The sequence below is a fragment of the Erithacus rubecula genome, assembly GCF_903797595.1.
Source record: "Erithacus rubecula genome assembly, chromosome: 5".
Classification (NCBI taxonomy): Eukaryota; Metazoa; Chordata; class Aves; order Passeriformes; family Muscicapidae; genus Erithacus; species Erithacus rubecula.
In genome coordinates, this window is record NC_136687.1 from 5218504 (window position 1) to 5236863 (window position 18360).

Consider the following 18360-nt stretch of genomic DNA (forward strand, 5'->3'; position numbering starts at 1 on the left):
AGCCTGTATTCGTTGATTTGGTTGCAATCTTGTACAACCTTTAAACAACATTCTTACATTTTGGATTATAAAAACAAAGTTGCATTAAGAAAAAAAAAAAAAAAAAAAAAAAAAAAAAAAAGACCCAAACACAAAACAAAAACCCCAACCCAAGCTGCAGAGACTTCAGGACTGAGTGCCAGGACCTCCCTGTTGACAGAGAACTTTTCCTAACCCCATTTAAACTGTCACATACCAGGATTTCTTTATCATTTCTCCTTCATCCACAGCATTTGTTACCTGCAGCCATTTCCCCATCTCAGCCTTCACTTTTAAACTGCAAATATCAAGTTACTCTGATTTCCTCTCCTATGAGCCCTGTACACCATCAGTGAATTTGAGAGCCTGTCTCTCCTATGACTTCAGCTCAGCTCAGTCTTTTGAAAATGCCTGACCAAAATCACTCAGCAGGTGCAACAGGTCCTGTGCAATGTCTCTGATCCTTTCTCAGACCTACCAAAACCACTGTGCCAGGTCAATCTGCTCCTTCCCACAGCAGCAACCCATCACTCCTACCCTGGGTCCTTTTTCTGCTAAGTTTTTGTTTCACTTGAAACCACCCAACTTTGCATCTGCCCAACTGGCACCTTTCTGCCTGTTCTTGGACAGCACCAAACTCTTGTGCTGTCCCTGAGCCTCCTGCCACCTTGCAGACTTTGAGCCAGCAGCATTTTTGTCATTTTTAGCCCCATTCTTCATCAAGACCCATAATCCAAATAATGCCATCTAAAGAAAATCATGTTCAAGGCAGGCACTTTGAACAAACTCCTCTTTCAACAGTGCCTCAGGTCACCTGTAGCCTCTGCTGCCATCACCTTCTCCACTCTGTGTTTTCCCACTAACTGCATCTTCTGCTGTCTTATTTAGCACATCCTTCACCAGAGGAAAATCTCATCACATTCCCACTACCCTACAAAAGCAGTCATAAAAGAGAGAAGTTTACTCTGGCTTAAGCCTTTTGTTTATTATTGACCACTTCTCCAATCAGTCATTTACCTCCAAGTTTGGCTTTTCATTGCCTTTAACTCAGATTTTCAGTCCATAGCCCAAATCAGTGTGCATCAGTCTTGTCCCTGCCCAGATGGCTCTTCCTTTCTGAAGCAGGAAACTGGATTACTCTGCTCCAGTCAGACCAAGAGACAACCTCAAACACCAACATAAAAACACTGAACACATTGCATTTCAGGCTCAAATCCTGAAAAGGTTTGTGCCTGAGCAAGCAGGGATAAGAGCTCAAATGCTTCTGAACTGAGGTGCACACAATAAACACCATTTCCAGCTCAGTTATCCACTAGAAACAAAAGGTACTTACACAAGCCATGTCCAAACGATGCAAGGAACCCTCTTGGTTCTTCCTTGGGAAATGAGGATGCAAATGTGGCTCTCAGCAATTCTTGACAGCCAGATGTTAAATGTTTGTTTTACATATGTTAAATAAGCAACTTCAGCCTGATAAAGTAGCATCTTAAAATATGAATTATCCAAGAAATATGAAATCCCACTTCAACAGCAGGAGACTGCATTTGGTGTTTTGAAAGTTTTTGGCCTCTAAGCTCTTAACAGTGTCTTTGCTGGGTAACTTGCAGCTTTAGGGCTGTTTTCTGTTTTACTTCACAGAGGGAACAGAAATAGTTTTACCAGAAAATAAATTGTAATGGATGACACTTTTAGCTCTGAATGTTCAAGGCAAAAAACTTCCTCTCTTCCACAGAGACAAAATTTCACTGTACACAGTGCTCCCTGCATAGACCCATAAATTTCCGAGTTTTGTGATTTACAGCCTCTTACCCTTTCCCAAACTGAGGTGGAGGCTGCTCTGGAGACTTGCAGGAACAGGGGCCAGAACTTTCCAGAGATTCCATAAAACCAGCTCACCAGCCTTAGGTGGGTGCCCTGCTCAGACTAATAGTGAATAAAGAGACAACAGACCACCAAGGAGCATTCACTTTTGCCCACCATGGATTTCCCTCCTGACTGAGATAAACTTTTGTCCTTTTTTTCAAATGCTGCAGGGATGAAGGATGTCTTACCCAGGAGCTCAGGAAAGGTCAGAACAGCATCCAGCTGGAAATTAACCTGCCTTGAACACACTTCTGCCTGTGCTCAAAGAAACAAACTCCTTCAATACAGCAAATACAATTACAGCCTGCTGCACCCTTCCATCATCACAGAAACAAATAAAACAATGGACACTTCTCATGTTGGACTTCGGCAAAAGACATTTATTATTATTATTACTGCTGTTGTTGTGTTGCTGTTGTACCTCCTCTGCTCTGCCCACAGTGGTGGCATAAATGCTGTTACCACATTGTAGCTGATGATGCCGGTGTACAAATCAAAATCCATCTTAATTTCAAACTCCATTAGAAACACAGGAAAAAAGATCAACATTTACGAAATGTAAAGGGAAAAATGGTATGGAAAGAATTTTTTTTTTTTTTTTATTTTTCAAGCTTCCAAGACAGTATTACAAACAACAGAGAGCAAAGTAAAGCTAGAAATGAAATACTTGACAGCATCTGTTTAAAAATTACAGCTAAGAAACCTAATAAAAGTTGAATAAACAGTTACTAGAAATAAAAATTTTTACACATATGATATTTGTCTGGGATTTTTATTTCTTTAAAATAATTCATACAAATGGTTACAGTCACAAACATGAATTTAACCAAAAATATTGCTAGCCTACCACATTACCAGGAAGGAATCAATGTAGGCAATGAAATGCTGCTACTTTTCAGTAGTCTAGTGCCTTTTCCAGATACCACCAATAATATATACTTTAACTGGTGACAAAAAGCACAATGCTCGTTTATACAAAACCTCTTTTTTTTTTTCCTCAAAATCTCTTTGCAAGGTTGTCTTCATTTTGAAATAAGGGAATTCATGCCAAAATTAGGAGAAACTGTTTTTCTTTGTTTACTAAATTATTCTAAAAAATAAGACAAGCAGGTAGAAAAAACAATGCACTGTGTGGCGTAGAAAGAAAAATGGGAAAAATTCATTGTCCTGAGAAGTTTGCCAACTGCCTCATTTTTGGGCATGTTTGAAAATATAAAAGAAAGGATTTTTAATCTCAAAACTGGTTTGTTGAATGCCTCCCTTATGTTTTTCCTTGTTGACAGCTAAGCAAACAAACCCTTTTTAATGTTCTAGAAACTGTACACAGACAAGTACATTCATGATATAATTAACTACTAACTTCTCTTGCTTAACAAAGAACCCATAGGACACAGAAACAGTGAATCAGTCCACTGGACAGGGACGAACTACAATTTATACGGAGGAAAAAAATGTTTCCAAATCTTCTTTTTGTCTCCCACCTTTTCCTTTTATACTGTATATTGGACCAGTTTCTAAACCAATAATCGTCTCCTCCTGTAAGTTCATGGTTTTGCCTTGAATCAGAATCCAGGGTTTTGCCGTGCGGTGTTGCCCACGCGCTGCGCTCGCATGGCCGAGCCGGGAATGCTGCTGTTGGCTACAATTGGTCGCTCGGGTGGTCTCTATCAGCTTCTGGTTTGACAGTTTGGCCTGGGGAAGGAGCATGGGGCGGGTGGGCTACAGCAGGGAGGCCGTGTGATAGAGACATGGGGTTGGGGACTATTCCTTCTACTGCTGCAGGTATGCCGGTGGAAGCCACGCTCACAACGCCCGGGGGATACCTGCTGGGAGGAGAAAACAGAGCAGACATGAAAACCAGGAGCTGATTTTAACCAAGTGAGGCACAGAAGTTTGCCAGATTGTTTCTTCAGATTTAATAGCAAAGGAAACCACCTTCAAGTTTTGCTCCTCTCAAAGCATAACCTCAACAAGAAGTAATTCCAGCTGGTTCTGTGCACTATGTTCTCTACAACTTTTCCTTTTTTCCCTCTTTCATTCTCATGTAGGAATTTCAAATTTTCATCGTTGTGGTTTGAAAAACTATTTTTTTACACTACCTTTGCTGTCTCAGCTTCCTGACAGCTCCCCCAAAAAGCCATCACACCCACACACTCAAACTCAAGCCTATTCCACCTGAGTAACTCTTTCACTTTTCTGCAGTGAACTTGCTGCTGCACTTGTCTGAAGGAGAACCAGTTACAGAGAGGACAAGTGCTTTAGCCAGACTGCAAGAAAAAGAAATGCAAACACAAAATTTACGGATTATTTAAAAAATTTCTTACTCTATCTGGACAAACACTGAGTCCTAAATATTTTAAGCATTCAACAAAAGAAACACTCTCTGATTCAGCTTGATTTTATGATTGCTCTGATGTTACCAGGCTAAAAAAAATCTTGCAAATCTACTGTTCCAATCCCGAACTTCAGCTGTAATTGATGAACACTGGTATTTCACAATGCTGTATAAAAGCAACAGCGACACAAGGATTTAATAAAAATATGGGGTTTTTTTAGTCAAGTACCTCACTATCTATTTGTTATGTCACGCTGGCCATTTATGACTCACCCTTTGCCTCCACTCCTCATCATAAAGTTGCACACTCATTTCCCTCACTCTCCTGCTGTACTCTGCCCACCCCATGCATCTTGGTGAAAAAGCATTACCCATTTGAGAGCCTGAACACACAAAACTACCACTCACTGCAGCTTTTGCTACCCACGTATTTACCAGAACTACATGGGACAAAAGGCACTTGTCTAGTCAAGCTTTTTTCAAGTATCACATTATTCTCCTCATCAGAGCTCAATGCTCAATGCATCAGGGAATTTCACTCCATTTTTGCATCTTTTCCATGGCAATACATGTTTGTGTTGCTCATCCCAAGTTCCTTCAAACTGGCAGAAAATTAGTGCAGAACTTAGGCAAGACTCAGGAGAAAAAAGCTGGATGCAAGCACCCTGGCTTGTTTTTTGCTTCCACCACAGAAACATCATGGGAACTGCTTTTGGAAACACAGAGCCAGAGGGGCTCAGCAGGACATGGCACAGGGACAACAGGGACACCCCACACTGGTCTGGTCATCCTGGGAAAGACTCCTACACACAACACTGACTGTAGCCCAGGATGGGTAATGAGGCTGTGCCTGATCACACCACCTGCAGGCCAGATAACTTTGTTCCCTATTGTACACATATTTACAGGGCTTCCTATGCTAATTCCCTCTCCACTGAGGTTCCTTGGAATTAATTTGCAGTTGCTAATGGAATTAGTTGCTTGTTTCAGTAACTCCATTTGAATCTTATTAATCAAATTTGCTTCAACTCCTATGAAAACTGTCACACAGTATTGTTTTATCTAAATTTAATTTTGAAACAGCTTTTCTGTTATTCTAGGTGCTTTGCAAGACACACAACATGACACAAATTTCCATTTAAAAGTCCAACACTGCATCTGTTGTCAACACACAATCTCTACTTTCTAACAAGCTATTCCCTGAGTACCAGCACACCAGAGCTGGAAAAAAATCAAGGAGAGAGCAACTTCTGAACTGTGTTTTTTTCCTCAGGAAGAAAAGCCTGAGCCTCCCCTTGTGAGAGAGGACAGTGCTGAATCAGGAGCACCTTATGAGCACATTAAACATTTCAAACTGCATGGCTGTAATTCTATTCTGACTCCAACAGTCAACATATAGATGCCATGTTGTTCCGCAGAAACTGTAATTTGCCTGGCAACTCCTAACCCTTCTTTGCAATCCTCTTTTAGAAATTTTTGTTCCTTTTTAGTTTAATCAGTGTTGCTCAAATCCCATCTCTGAAGGGACACACCAGGTCTCTACCCATGAGCACTTGCATTCTATATAACTCTCCCTTCTGCTGCTACTTAATGCTTTTCTAGTCTTTCTACTTTTTCTGTTCTTAACCAGCAGATACAGCTTCTTCCTCACTTCATGAAGTTCTCTTTAATGTTCCTTCTCTAGCAGCAGTAAGGTGAAATGTTTTCCAGGTAAAATGTCCACTGAACTAATTTTTTGTGGAAACAGAAGTGAGCAATCAGTTATACCTCTTCTGTCAGTTCATACTCTTCCATCCCCTTCTCCACATAATCTTAATTTAGGAGGAAAAACACTGTAGCCCTCTTAATTACAACTTGAATTTCTACTTTACTCTCATCTGTCTTTTGAACTGCAGAAGCACCCTGAACTCACTATGTTAAGCTCTGTTCAAGAAACTGAGTGTCCTAAAAGAACTTCAATTTTTAAGTGTGCTCTGTTATCATGCACTGAGTCTGAAAATCACCAGTGAAGTACCTTGACATGAAGTAACTCCTGAATTACCAATATCCAGCTATTCTCATCCAAGTCAGGTATTCACAGAATCATGGACTAGTTTGGGATGGAAGGGACCTTAAAGATCATCTTGTTCCAACTCCCTGCCATGGGCAAGACACCTTTCACTAGACCAGGTTGCTCAGAGCCTTATCCAGCCTTATCCTCTGCCTGTTAAGAGGCAGGAAGATGTGTGGAAATGTCTATAAATGGTACAATCACTGCTCCTAGCTGTTGAATTTCTCTGTGCCTAAGGCCTGCCTGCTCTGTGACACAGGAAATGGCAGGAGGCTGTTTCACAGGCAGCTTGGTAACAAATGCATGGCAGTAACACAAGACCAGGGTATGTTATGCTACTTCACCAAGACCACTACTGATAATTCCTTCTCAGCAGCACTGTTGATCTTTACTCATGGGATAGGTCCTGTTTGCATGACCTTTAGTGTTGACAGGGTGTCTTGCATTTCACACAGTAAATGGTTTTGTTTTCCCCAGAATATGATGATATTCAGATGATCTAGATTACAATCTGCTGACTAATGCTCAATGTTCTTGGCTTGTGGTAATATCTGATAATTTGAGATTTCTGTCCTACATCAAAATACAACTGAAGTATATATCCAAAATAAAACATCCTTGTCAGTTTTAGTTCACCAAAAGAGATATCTGCATTTTTTAACATACAAATTATTATCCCAGGTCTTATCTTCTAATGCAATTACATGAGTATGATGCAGTTATTAGCATATCTGAAACATCAGACTGTCTGTGAAAGACTTCAGAACTCACTTAGCCCAACATAATCTTGGACTGCAAAGAGAAGACAGAAAAATTTGGTTTGAACAATCAATTCAAATGCTGTTCTTAATTCAGGAATTAAGCACTGTCAGTAAACACTGCTATTGAAACCAATTCCTTCATAAAACCTGAGCTTCAAGTGATGCATATTCTGCACTTCACACAGTAGTAACTGCCTTTACCCACATTCAAACACTATTCTATTGCCTCTCCAAAAAGCTTTTAACATTTATTGTATAACTATTAACTCCTGCCTCAAAATTCCTAAATTAGTTTTATTTTGCATTTGAAAATAATTAAATCAGAATTTTACAATAAATTTTCTTTATTAAAAAAATGGACTGAAACAAGGTTTTAAAAAGCCACTCAGTTCTCTGTTTATCCTGCCTAAATTGAATACATATGGTCTTTACCTTGCAAATCATTAACTCTCCCAAACATTCCAAAGTTAAAATTAATTTCTGGCTGCAAAGCCTGCTTCTGCTGGACTTGTGACCCCCAAAATGAGAACAAAAAGCTCCATTTTATTTGGGCATGGACCCCTGCTCATAACTGCCATGACAGGGTTGGAGTTATTACCTCCTGTCCAGCAACACCTGCCTTTAAGCCCCAATTACATTCAGCCATACCCTCACTACTCCCAACTGATGCCCATGAAACCAGATGCTGTGTGGAGGAGAACATGTGCTTGAGCTTCTCATTTAAGCAAATAAAAACACCTTTCTTGGATATTTAAGGCTATGGGCATACTTCCAGAAATGAACATCTTTAAGTGATATGATCACCAAATCCAAGTTATTCCTTTCCCCTTGGTGCACTTATGGCTTCTGATGAGGAGATTGTGGCAGAGGGTGGTGACATTCATCCCTGACACCCCTCCATCCCTTTCTAATGAGATTGTTACAATCATTGGGACAGGATAACTTTGGCTCACTTCTCATGTGGACTAACACAAAATCAGGAATTCCTTCCTCTAAAAAACTATGGGGAGACCTCCTAAAGAACAAAGGTAGAGCAGATGCATAAGGAAGGACAGTGGAAAGATTAGGATTAAGATAATGAGGTATGACAAAGTAGTGAGAGGACTGCAGTGCCTCTTTCCTCAATGCATTGAGGGAAGCAGGCATTTGTAGATTTCTGCCACTTTAATCCCACTTATGTGTAAATATCATACTGGAAAATACAAAAACTGCAGGTGTTTTTCATAAATAAAAATTGTCTGAAGCTGGCTACTAGGAAGAATTTGTTGCTAGAATAGCTCCTAGGGATAAAGGGACAGAGAAAAACTCTCAAGCAAACAAAGTAACTAAGGAATGTGCATATTAGAGGTAAAAAATTGCCCCTTTCTATTAATTATTAAGACCTGCTTTCACAGTTGACTGAGAATACATAGATCAAGTCTCTCAAATGTTTCTGCTTAAAAATTAAACATATAATTTAGAAAAAGCTATTTTAAACATTTTCATTATCACCACAGGCTGTTCCACTGTTTTCAACACTGAGTTATCAGTTCTCTCTTCTGTCTGGAGGCCACAAAACAACTTAAGTTTATTACTGAAAGTCTTTCTGTAACCTACAGCTGCATCATTACCTTCAGCAAAGGAACATAAAACTTTCATTGCAGAACTGTTTTACTTGAATATACAAACAAATGTATATTGCTCACATACTAACACAACAAAAGATTCATAGTTAGACACAGCATGATTGTCATCACCTAGCAAAACAAGATTATCCTCCTGAACACAACCATGTGTAATGCAAAAGCAATCATTAATAGGAAGGTTTTTTTTCTTTTCTTGAATACCTACACTGAATTATGGAGGTATTTCTTCTACCTCTGCAGCACACTTACCTGTATGCAGCACCATTAAGCTCTGGATGAACAACTCCAGGGTCCATGCTGGCCCAATGTGTAGCTGCAGTCAAGTGATCTTTGTTAACACAGTTTTTCAGACTGTCTGGAATACGACCTAGGATGAAGCAAGGAAGAAAAAATAAAAATGTATAAAAATCGTGTGCTTTATACTCTTAGCAAGTCTATGTTAAAAATACTTATAAATATTTGCACATTTAAGTCAATACATAAAATGGCACTAAGAGCTTGTTTCTGATCCCTGCTGTAGCCTTTTGTCTGGGCCTTATGGTTACTTTTGATTTCATCTCTTTCATTTCTATCTCTTGCAAACAATGTCTCCATAAAACCAAAATCCATAACATTCATTTTTCCAAGCTATAATTTGGATATAGAGCATAGCTACCAATTAAAATCAGTAATGTAGCCTCCTGCTTTCTGACCTTAACATCACTTTCCTCCTTTTCCTTCCACCTGTCACAGCAATTAAAAACACTTTATGAGAAATAAAGAATTCTGAATGGAATTGTGCTATAAACCTAAATATAACCAACATTTATTCCCTGTCCTCCTGATCTTTCCCTTCTTTATCTAAATTGCTCTTCACTTTTATTTACTTTTATTTACTGCAATGTATTAATCCTCAGGCATGCCTTTCTTTCCTACATAAAAGGAAAATACACCTAATTTCCTTTCTTCATTTTTTCAAAACTTTTCCTTAACCTCTGAAGTACAACTGAAGTTTTAAGACTGGAAAAATCCGTCAACCTAATTCAGCACATGCTGGACAAGCCTGTGACTGTCTCCTGCAGAACTATCTCCAACCCTGCAACAAATGACTTAAGCAGATTTTCTTCACAGCAATAGGAATATTTCCACCTATTTTAACAGGAGAAAGATCAATTGGAGCATTTGCTTTTTTCTGACATCTGCTTTAATGTGTCTCCACTGAAGTTGAATCTTACAGACTATTTGCACACAGAGACACAAAAAGATGATTTTGAGTCCACCCTTGCCACTGCTGGCAGTGGTATCCCAGAAACCCTTTCAAAAACTGACCATGCTCCATCATAAAAGAAATCAGCCTTTTATCTCCAGCTTCCTACTGAAAATTTGACTTCACTATCTTTGCCTGTTCTTTTTATCTATCAGCAGGGCCACAATGGGGCTATAAAGCCTTTTCACAAAACTGCTTCTTGTGCAATGGATACCATCAAACAGGTGTTACTCCATGACTTCAGCTGATGGCCCTGAACCTGTCACATCTTCTGTGCACAAGCTGAAAGAGCTTTTAGCTCAGGACTGAACAAGGTGAGGTACATGCCCTGTTATAGGTGAATTCCAATCGTCTAGAAATCATCTTCAAAATGTAGCTGAAATATAGATTCATCTAAACTTCTGCCAGAAATGTCCACAAACTTGAAAAGAATCTTTCTTCTTCTGATGTTTATCTTTCTCAATCCTGTCTTCCTCCCTGCCTCCCTTATTCTTTATTTTGCTAAGGCAAAATGAAGTCTAGTCTCCCCTCAAAACCCAGTATTTATTTTTTAATTTTAAACTTCTAATGATCTTTTCAGTTTCCATGCTTGCCTTCCTCTTATTTCCATTCCAGTGGTCCTCTTTTATTTCATACTTGGAATGCTTTCAAGTTTAAAAATACATTTCAGGGTACTTAATCTCTGCTGATTATTTCTACTTTACACATCACAACATCACTGACTTTTAAGCAACAGCAGAAACACTTAACATTTTTATTGTCAGATGGTAGTCATAGCCTTCATTCCTACATTTCACACCTTTTTCCAATTATTCTCCCTCTCTACACCCTCTCTTCTTTGTGCTCCCCTATGGTTTTCATATATCCAGCTTTATCCCACATTTCCTGTATCTTTCCTACATTTGTTTCACTGCAATTCAATGTCATTCTCACCTCCTTAATGCTGGTCTCAGTTTGATCATACTAAAAACCATATGCAAACACTGAAGTGCTGACAGCTTCGATACAAATCAATGATCCAGATCACTGAGAGCACCATCACACACTTGAAGGAACTGTAAGTCTGCCTTCCTGGGCACATATGCTTGGGCTACTGCACAAATTTAACATAAAACTAGCTCTGGGTAGCTGGCTCTTCTTTAGTTTTCAGACCATAGCCTATTAATGTTGATTTGCTATCAATCTCCCCCATGCAGGTATGGGATGCTGGTTTGTGCCATCTCTCCCAGAGCTATCTGGGAGCAGGCAGCAGTTAGTGAACACCCTAACAAACAAATGTACCACTGGAGCTCTGGAGTGCAGCCACAAGGACCAATGCCAGCAGAGGGATGGATGGTCAGGCTCTTCAGGTCACCTCTAAAACAGAGTGAAATTGTCCAGTAAAGGACAATTCAGATCAGGAGTTTAAGAGGTGCCTTTAATTAGCATCCAGAAGAAAATCATCTTTCTGCACAGGCTATAAATGAAACTAAATTGCCATGCCTCTCTAGGTGCAAGCCAGAGGGAAAGCTACTGCCAGTGCTTTTTGTGTAACAGAGCAATGTGTTGGCACTGAACTACTCTCAAGGTGACACAGATGGCCCTGCATGTCTGCAGAGCATTCAGACAATATCGCCAAGGGGGACACAGCAAAGTCCAACTAAAGAGAAAACATTAGTGCTTAATGAATCATTTTCCAGTATGAAAATCCTTCCTTTTATTTTAGGCTACAAGGGATTCAAACCCATGCCAAATGGCTCAGTCCTCTCATTTTATTTATTAGCAGTGCATGTTTGAGATGTAGCTGTTTTCTCTTATGTGAGCAGTTTACAATTACATGGCAGTTATATAACAAAGACACTCTGCCCTTTAAAATGCCAGACTTCTTTAGCAAGGCTTCAAAGAGGGGAACATCTAAAATAGAATAACCTCCCAACAAAATACTGAAAACTTTATGTAGAGAACTGCTGATAAGAAGTATAAGGGGGCATCTAGGAAAAGCTAAGAAAGATACCAGAAATACCAGGAGGACTTGCAGTAAAACCCATCAAATGGGTAATAGTTATATGGAACAAAGAAAAAAGCAGATGATTTTTCACATATAAATATTTCCTTTACATTAAAAAAGTAGTTATTTTACAATGTCTGCCTTCCCTTTGTATTTGCAAAGAACCTCCAAAATGACTTCTTCCAATTCTGACAACAGAGTTAGCAGACATTTGCTGATTTCTGCCTTCCAAATATTAGAAACAAAACCCAAGGCTGCTTCTTTTCAGCATCTTTTAAGACAGAAGAAACAGGTTTCTTCAAAAGAACTACACAGTGAAGGAGCTGGTAACAATGTGAGCCAGTACCTGTGATGGCCCTTCGGATCTCTCGTGCTGCTTCCTCCCGCATCTCAATTGAGGCTTGTTCACTATACCAGGCTGCATGTGGGGTACAGATCAGGTTTGGTGCATCCTTCAAGGGCCCCTGACTAAAGCTAAATGGAAATTTAAAACAAGATCAAATGACAAAAAAAAATATTGGGGGGCAAAGGGAAAGCAAGGTGGGGAATCCAGATTGATTTGTACATACACAGATTCATTTCTACAACACAAAAGAATTGCATTTCTGTTCTTTACTGCATTTGTTTATAATTCTGTCTGTTAATCTAATGTACTATTCAGGGTATAAATAAGCAACAATCACTTTTTACAGATTCAAAGGGTGGAATTTAAGTATAGCAGCAACATTAGCTTCTGTCCAATGCACTTATTGTAACTACAGCCACTGCCACTCCAGTTCTGGGGCAGAAATGCATAAAGGAAAACCCAAATTAATTTAGGATGCCATTCCATTTGTCCAGTTCATCACAATTTTACTTTTATTGCATTAACCAACAAAGCTCTTTCTGTCACTATGACATCTAATCATTTAAAGAAAAAAAATCTTACAATTATTTTCAAATCAGATGTATGTCCATCAGCAGCCTCAATGCCTTTTGGAAAATTCAGGGGTTATTTTCTTTTTTCTTTTTTAACTATTTTTTTCTTTCCTATTCCTTTACAGAAACTCCACAGAAAGAAGGAAATTTATGGATTATTTTTCAGGGAAAGCAATGAATCTGTGTAAAAATCTTATCACAGATACAAAGTAGAGAAACTCAAAATAATGGAAACTTGCTCCTCCTATTTATTTCCTGTTTTAATAATCTTGCAGTCAACTGTAACAGGAGAGCAAATATTTTAGAGACAAAAGCGTGCTTTCAGAGTAGCTCATAATTCATAAAATAATAGAATTCATCTGTAGCTCAATAAACATCAAAATATCTGGAAAAACTCTTGAAGACAGAGTTGCATGCTGTGATCAGATGGACATGCAGCACTGAAGCCAAAGGAAACTGTGGCTGTAATCCTGCAACTGAATCTCTGCACATGGCATCTCCATGCAGTAAATGGGGCTTCCTAGGGCTGCTTGTGCAGACCCCAGATAGGAACTGGGAAGAATGTGTGTAGCTGCAAGTCCCTTGAGCTGCTACACTCTGGCTTTGCACAGCACTACTGCATTGTAATGACTACATTTAGGAGTAAATGAATCCAGGATGTGCATAAATAAAATTCAATATTTGGGATGTGGCATCTTGCCTCAGTATATATAAAAACTCTGACTAAAAGGATATTATTCTATTTTTCAGATGTTCTATTTGTCCCTCAAGCTGGAATGAGAGATACTGTCCTCTCTCCAATCTTTACAACCTGCCCTGAATCTGTTCTTCTTCAAAAACTTATGTGGATTGTTCCAGTTAAAAATAACATTTTTCCCTGCCCAGCCTGAAAAAGGCTTGTCACATGCAAGGACTAAGTCACAGCAGTCTATTCTCAAGACTCAAGGACATATGAAATAGGCTCATTTTGATTAGGAGTGCTGATATCTCAATGCCAATGCCATTTAGGGGAGTGGTACATTTCTGCCTGAAATACTGGACTTGTCAGTCATTCAAAAACTCAGGCTTGTTTTACCAGCCCTGCTACTGACAGTAGAGTTACTACTCCCCTTATAAAGGGTAAAACAAAACAAAACCTTCACTCTGACAGCCTTCCTGAACTTTTTTTTTTTCTTTGGCAACCTCTTACACACTTATTGCTTTCCTGCAGAAGCAATCTGGACAAATGTCTTTTCCTTTAGAAAGGTGTCATAAAGCAGTTACTTCTCACACCACATCTCACATCTTTGCCTTTGAAAGACTCTGCTCAAACATCAGTTGCCTCCAGAGCTGCATCAGTGGCAAAGCTGCACTCCCCTCAAAGCCATGGCCAAAGCCACGGCCAGGATTTGAACTCAGTTCCTGCTATTTCTACTAAATAAAACCAATGTTTGGTTGTTTTTTTTTCTTTTCTTTTTAAGGAATTAAACCTTGGATGTCACTTTTTTCACTTCTAACCACATATACAAACTCCATCTACATTTGCATTAGTCCAGTGCTGCACAGATTCATGTTGCTTTGCTAAGGAGTATTTAGCTACCAAATGAACGGAAAAACTCAATTTACTCGTTGCTGTTGATTGTATCATGCACTAAGACTTAAAAATAAGAAAGTGAACAAAATAAAAAGAAAAGAAAAGGAAAAGCACCTGAATGGTTCTGACTCATGTACATCTAAGGCTGCCCCTCGTATCCTTCCTTCCTTCAGGGCCTGTGCAAGTGCTTTTTCGTCTACTAACCCACCTCGAGCTGTGTTGACCAGGAAAGCCCCTTGTCTCATCTAGGGAAAGTTAAAAACAAGAATGATGAAATAAAAATAAATGAAATAAAATCGTTGTGGCATTATTTTTTACTCAAAAGAAGCATCCATTACATCAAAGACTATTCAGCTGGTTTAAACTGTAACAGTTGTCTTCCCTTTCCATTGGAAAGTCCCACCAAATGTGATGCTTCTAACAGAAATGCTATTTCACAGCACTTAATAACCTTTTGTTTCTTGTCAGTAGTGTCTTTTAATAGAAACGTTGTTTCAGATATTGTGCAGTAACATGATCAAAAGATACAACTGTGCATATGAAAGTGACAGATCATTTTATGCCTTTTTATTTCACTGTGAAATTGCATGAGACAGAAACTACAGCACATTCTTAAACAAATTCATATTTTGTGGCTTTCGACTCTCACACAAATAAAAGCCTACATGAATTTTTCAGAAAAATCAATGCTTTTGGATTTTCAAACACTTTTCCCTTTAGTTGCCAAAACACAAGTAGATGTATGCATTATTTATTTTTGTTACTTCAGCCTCCTCCTCCCCTGTGAGACTTTTCAAATAAAGGTCTAAAGAATTCTTCTATTATTCAATTAAAAGGCATGAAAATGAATTTGGTTGAGAACGCTGTGTGCCCAGGAGAGAAGCTGTGCTGTGCATTGTGCAGATTAGCATTGTAGATGACAATACAATCAGTGTGGGGAGAACTACAAGAATTTACACCATAATATATCCACAACTTGAAAACAAAGTGGTGGTTTAAATAAGAGAAATGGTACTGAAATAAACATAAATTACAACATTCTGCTTCCAGCCACCCTGGTATTTCATCTTTGACAGATGTCTCAAACACCTCTGTGCATGATGGAAAGCACATGAAGAGCAGGAACCGTGGAAGATGAATAATGAAAATCTCATTTTGTACTGACTCTGTCTCTCTCTCACCATAAAAATAAGCAAACCCCAACATTTTGACACCAACTCAACTTCATGAAACCTTCACATCAAACTAAACCTTAGGTAAATGGATCCTTAGACTCAAGTACTGATTCAAAATGCCAAATTCATCAACAACAAGGAGGTTTGAATAAGTCAGTTTTGTTTTGTTTTTTTTAATGAGGTCATAGGGAATATTAATATGCACATGCTTGCAGTGTGTTATAAAGAAAAAAACCCACCACATTTTACTGGCCAACTCTAAGTTTAAGGTGGCCTTGCCTCTCCCCATTTTCAGACTCCTGGGACTACAGGAGAACGATCCATTGGTCCATACAGCAAAACCAAACTCCACTTACAGGAGCAGAACTAAAGGATGCTTCTCTCAGCTTTATGCAATTAACTTGGGGATCAGAACAGAAAGGAACTGGAGCAAGATCTTAAGCTAAGAAGAGATTCCTTATGGGAACAATCGCTGCAGCTCCAGTTCTTGGGTCAGTTGCAGGAACTCAACCAAAACCAGCACAGGTGGGCTCACCCAAAAGCCACTCACAGCTATGCAGACACACCTGGAAGCTCATCTCTTCCCATCTCTGTGCAAACTGCTAATTTGAGTTGTAAGTACAGCTTGATGTATTTACAGGGCCCTCTAAAGGACATGAAAATTTTATTTAAAGTGAACCCTACTAAAATCTTCTGTCCAATCTATCCAACAGCCTTGCTTGAGTATTCATCTTAGGACTACTTACAAAACTCCAGGACTAGCACTAAGACACGTTCAAATCAAACAGAACATGTCTGCATAAATGCATTCTAGAGGGAATGAATTATGTGACTCATGATAAACTGCCAGGGTGGATGCAGCTGGAGATGATCCTTAACAATGGGTGGAAGCTTGAAAGAGCTTCACAGCTGGAACTGCTGACGTCTGTTAAATTCACCTACACTAAACCTGCAGAGCTGCTTTGTAAAAGTATTGCATTCAAACTGCACTTTTTTCTCAAATCTGTATAACTAAAGATGACCTCAAAAAAAGTACATGAATACCAGAAGTTCATTGAAACACTTCTCTGAGCTACTCTGGGACTACAAGGACAAGCAGGATAGCTATACAGAATCATGATTATTTCACTAGAAAAGTTACTTAGGAGGAAGACACCAAATTTTCAAAGGCATTTTAAGTTTTTGTCATTTCAGACTCAACAAAATTCAGTGAGACTTGAGTGAAATGAGATGCACCATACTTCTCTGTAATTTGTTTAAAAACTGGTTATTACATGAGTATGCAATATTGGACAAAAATGGTATGCAATGCTCTCTAGAAATTCTAGGCCAACTCCAACATCTGTCAGCCTAAATCAGAATACCCTCTACACAAACTAAGCAGTCAGAGGGGTTACAATTTCATGGGTTTCACATCCACTTTACTATCCAGACTGCTTCACCCAAACTCCTACCCAAAGCAAGAATTACCATCTAACACTTTAATTAATCCTTGCTTTGATCATGAAGGATAACAAATAGGAAGATAAATGCTTACAAGATACTTTCCAGTGCAGAGTTTATTACAGGCATTTAATCTCAGATGGTATTACTCAGTTTTAACATATTTTCCTTTGTTTGTTTCTCTGATTAATGCACTCTGCCTTCTCCAAAGCTCAACACATTTCTCTGCCTCCACTCAAAAACTTCCTGTGGTAAACTGGCCCCAGTTTCACAACTACTGTATAATAAAGTGACCAAGGCTCAGTGGTCCCACAGAATTCAGTGTGATGCTTTTTGGATCTAGATGTCTGTTTGAAGACATCTCACCATGTGATAACCACTGAATGTACCCAGCCATACAACAAAAGACAATATTCAAGGCAGTGTGATAGAGCTCTGGTCTCTTTGGTTTCATTTTAAGCTTCTTAATGTTTTAGAGTTTTAAATCCCAAATCCTGATTTTACGTTGCGATGGATTTGCAAAATCCCTAAACTCTCAAATCAAGAAGTGAGTTGCATTGTCAGTTTTCTGCCATGATCCTACATGACTGTGGAACATGTTCAGTAAGTTCTCCAGTTCTAAAGTTAAAGAGTAGTAGGTAAACTATTTCTCAGAAGACAATAAATGATTTTACTGCAAAAGAGTGCTGCTGTCATTGTTACCAATATATAATACAATATATACCAATAATATACCAACCAATATACACCATATAATATACCAACCACTATATATACATACATATATATATAAAGAATAGCCAAATCAACTATTATCTTAAGAGTTTCTTTCCTGTACATTGCTTCCATTCTTATGTCTCAATGTTTTACTCTGGCTGTTACCTACACTAAAGTTAGAGTCAAACTTTTTCATTCAGTCTGTCTTCTATCACCAAATTTGTCAATAGTGGAACAGTTACTACACTCAAATTTTGAAATTTTTTAATTTTTTTCGCATTACCAACAACGTTAGGGAGAAGTTAGTACTAACTCCAAGAAACACTGTTTTTCCCAGTAATGCAATGCTGTAAATGAGCTTCATCCTTCAAGTGCTCTGCGAGCACTTGGACTGAGCACAGGGGGGAGCCATTTAGTCATAATCTTTAAATTGCATCGAGGGAACTCAAACTGAGGGACAACAGTGAAAGGCAGAATTGCTACCTGAAAATACACACGAAAAGGAAGAAGCTACTACAAGACATGGAAAAAGTGCTTTTACATCAATGCCACTTCATTAAATCTGAGTGATATTAAAAAGAGCAAATAATTTCCACAAATGCATTGTTAATGAGGCAAAAATACAGTAAAAGCAATAATACATAAACAA

At 38.7% G+C, this 18360-nt stretch overlaps 1 protein-coding gene across 24 annotated transcripts in view; it reads right to left on the reverse strand.

The window, feature by feature from the left end:
- Positions 1-2238: 2238 nt before the first annotated feature.
- The window catches only part of CTBP1 (C-terminal binding protein 1), a 230912-nt gene continuing 214790 nt past the window's right edge, over positions 2239-18360 (reverse strand). For 13 of the 24 annotated variants that reach the window (XM_079306593.1, XM_079306594.1, XM_079306598.1 and 10 more), the window contains 4 exons: positions 14491-14621; positions 12232-12359; positions 8902-9019; positions 2239-3707 (listed from right to left, as the gene is read on the reverse strand). In XM_079306593.1, the coding sequence (XP_079162719.1) occupies positions 3521-3707; positions 8902-9019; positions 12232-12359; positions 14491-14621 (564 nt within the window). In that variant the 3' untranslated portion in view covers positions 2239-3520. The remainder of the gene's footprint in view (positions 3708-8901; positions 9020-12231; positions 12360-14490; positions 14622-18360) is intronic. The other 11 variants (XM_079306604.1, XM_079306602.1, XM_079306611.1 and 8 more) reach the window with 1 other exon arrangement.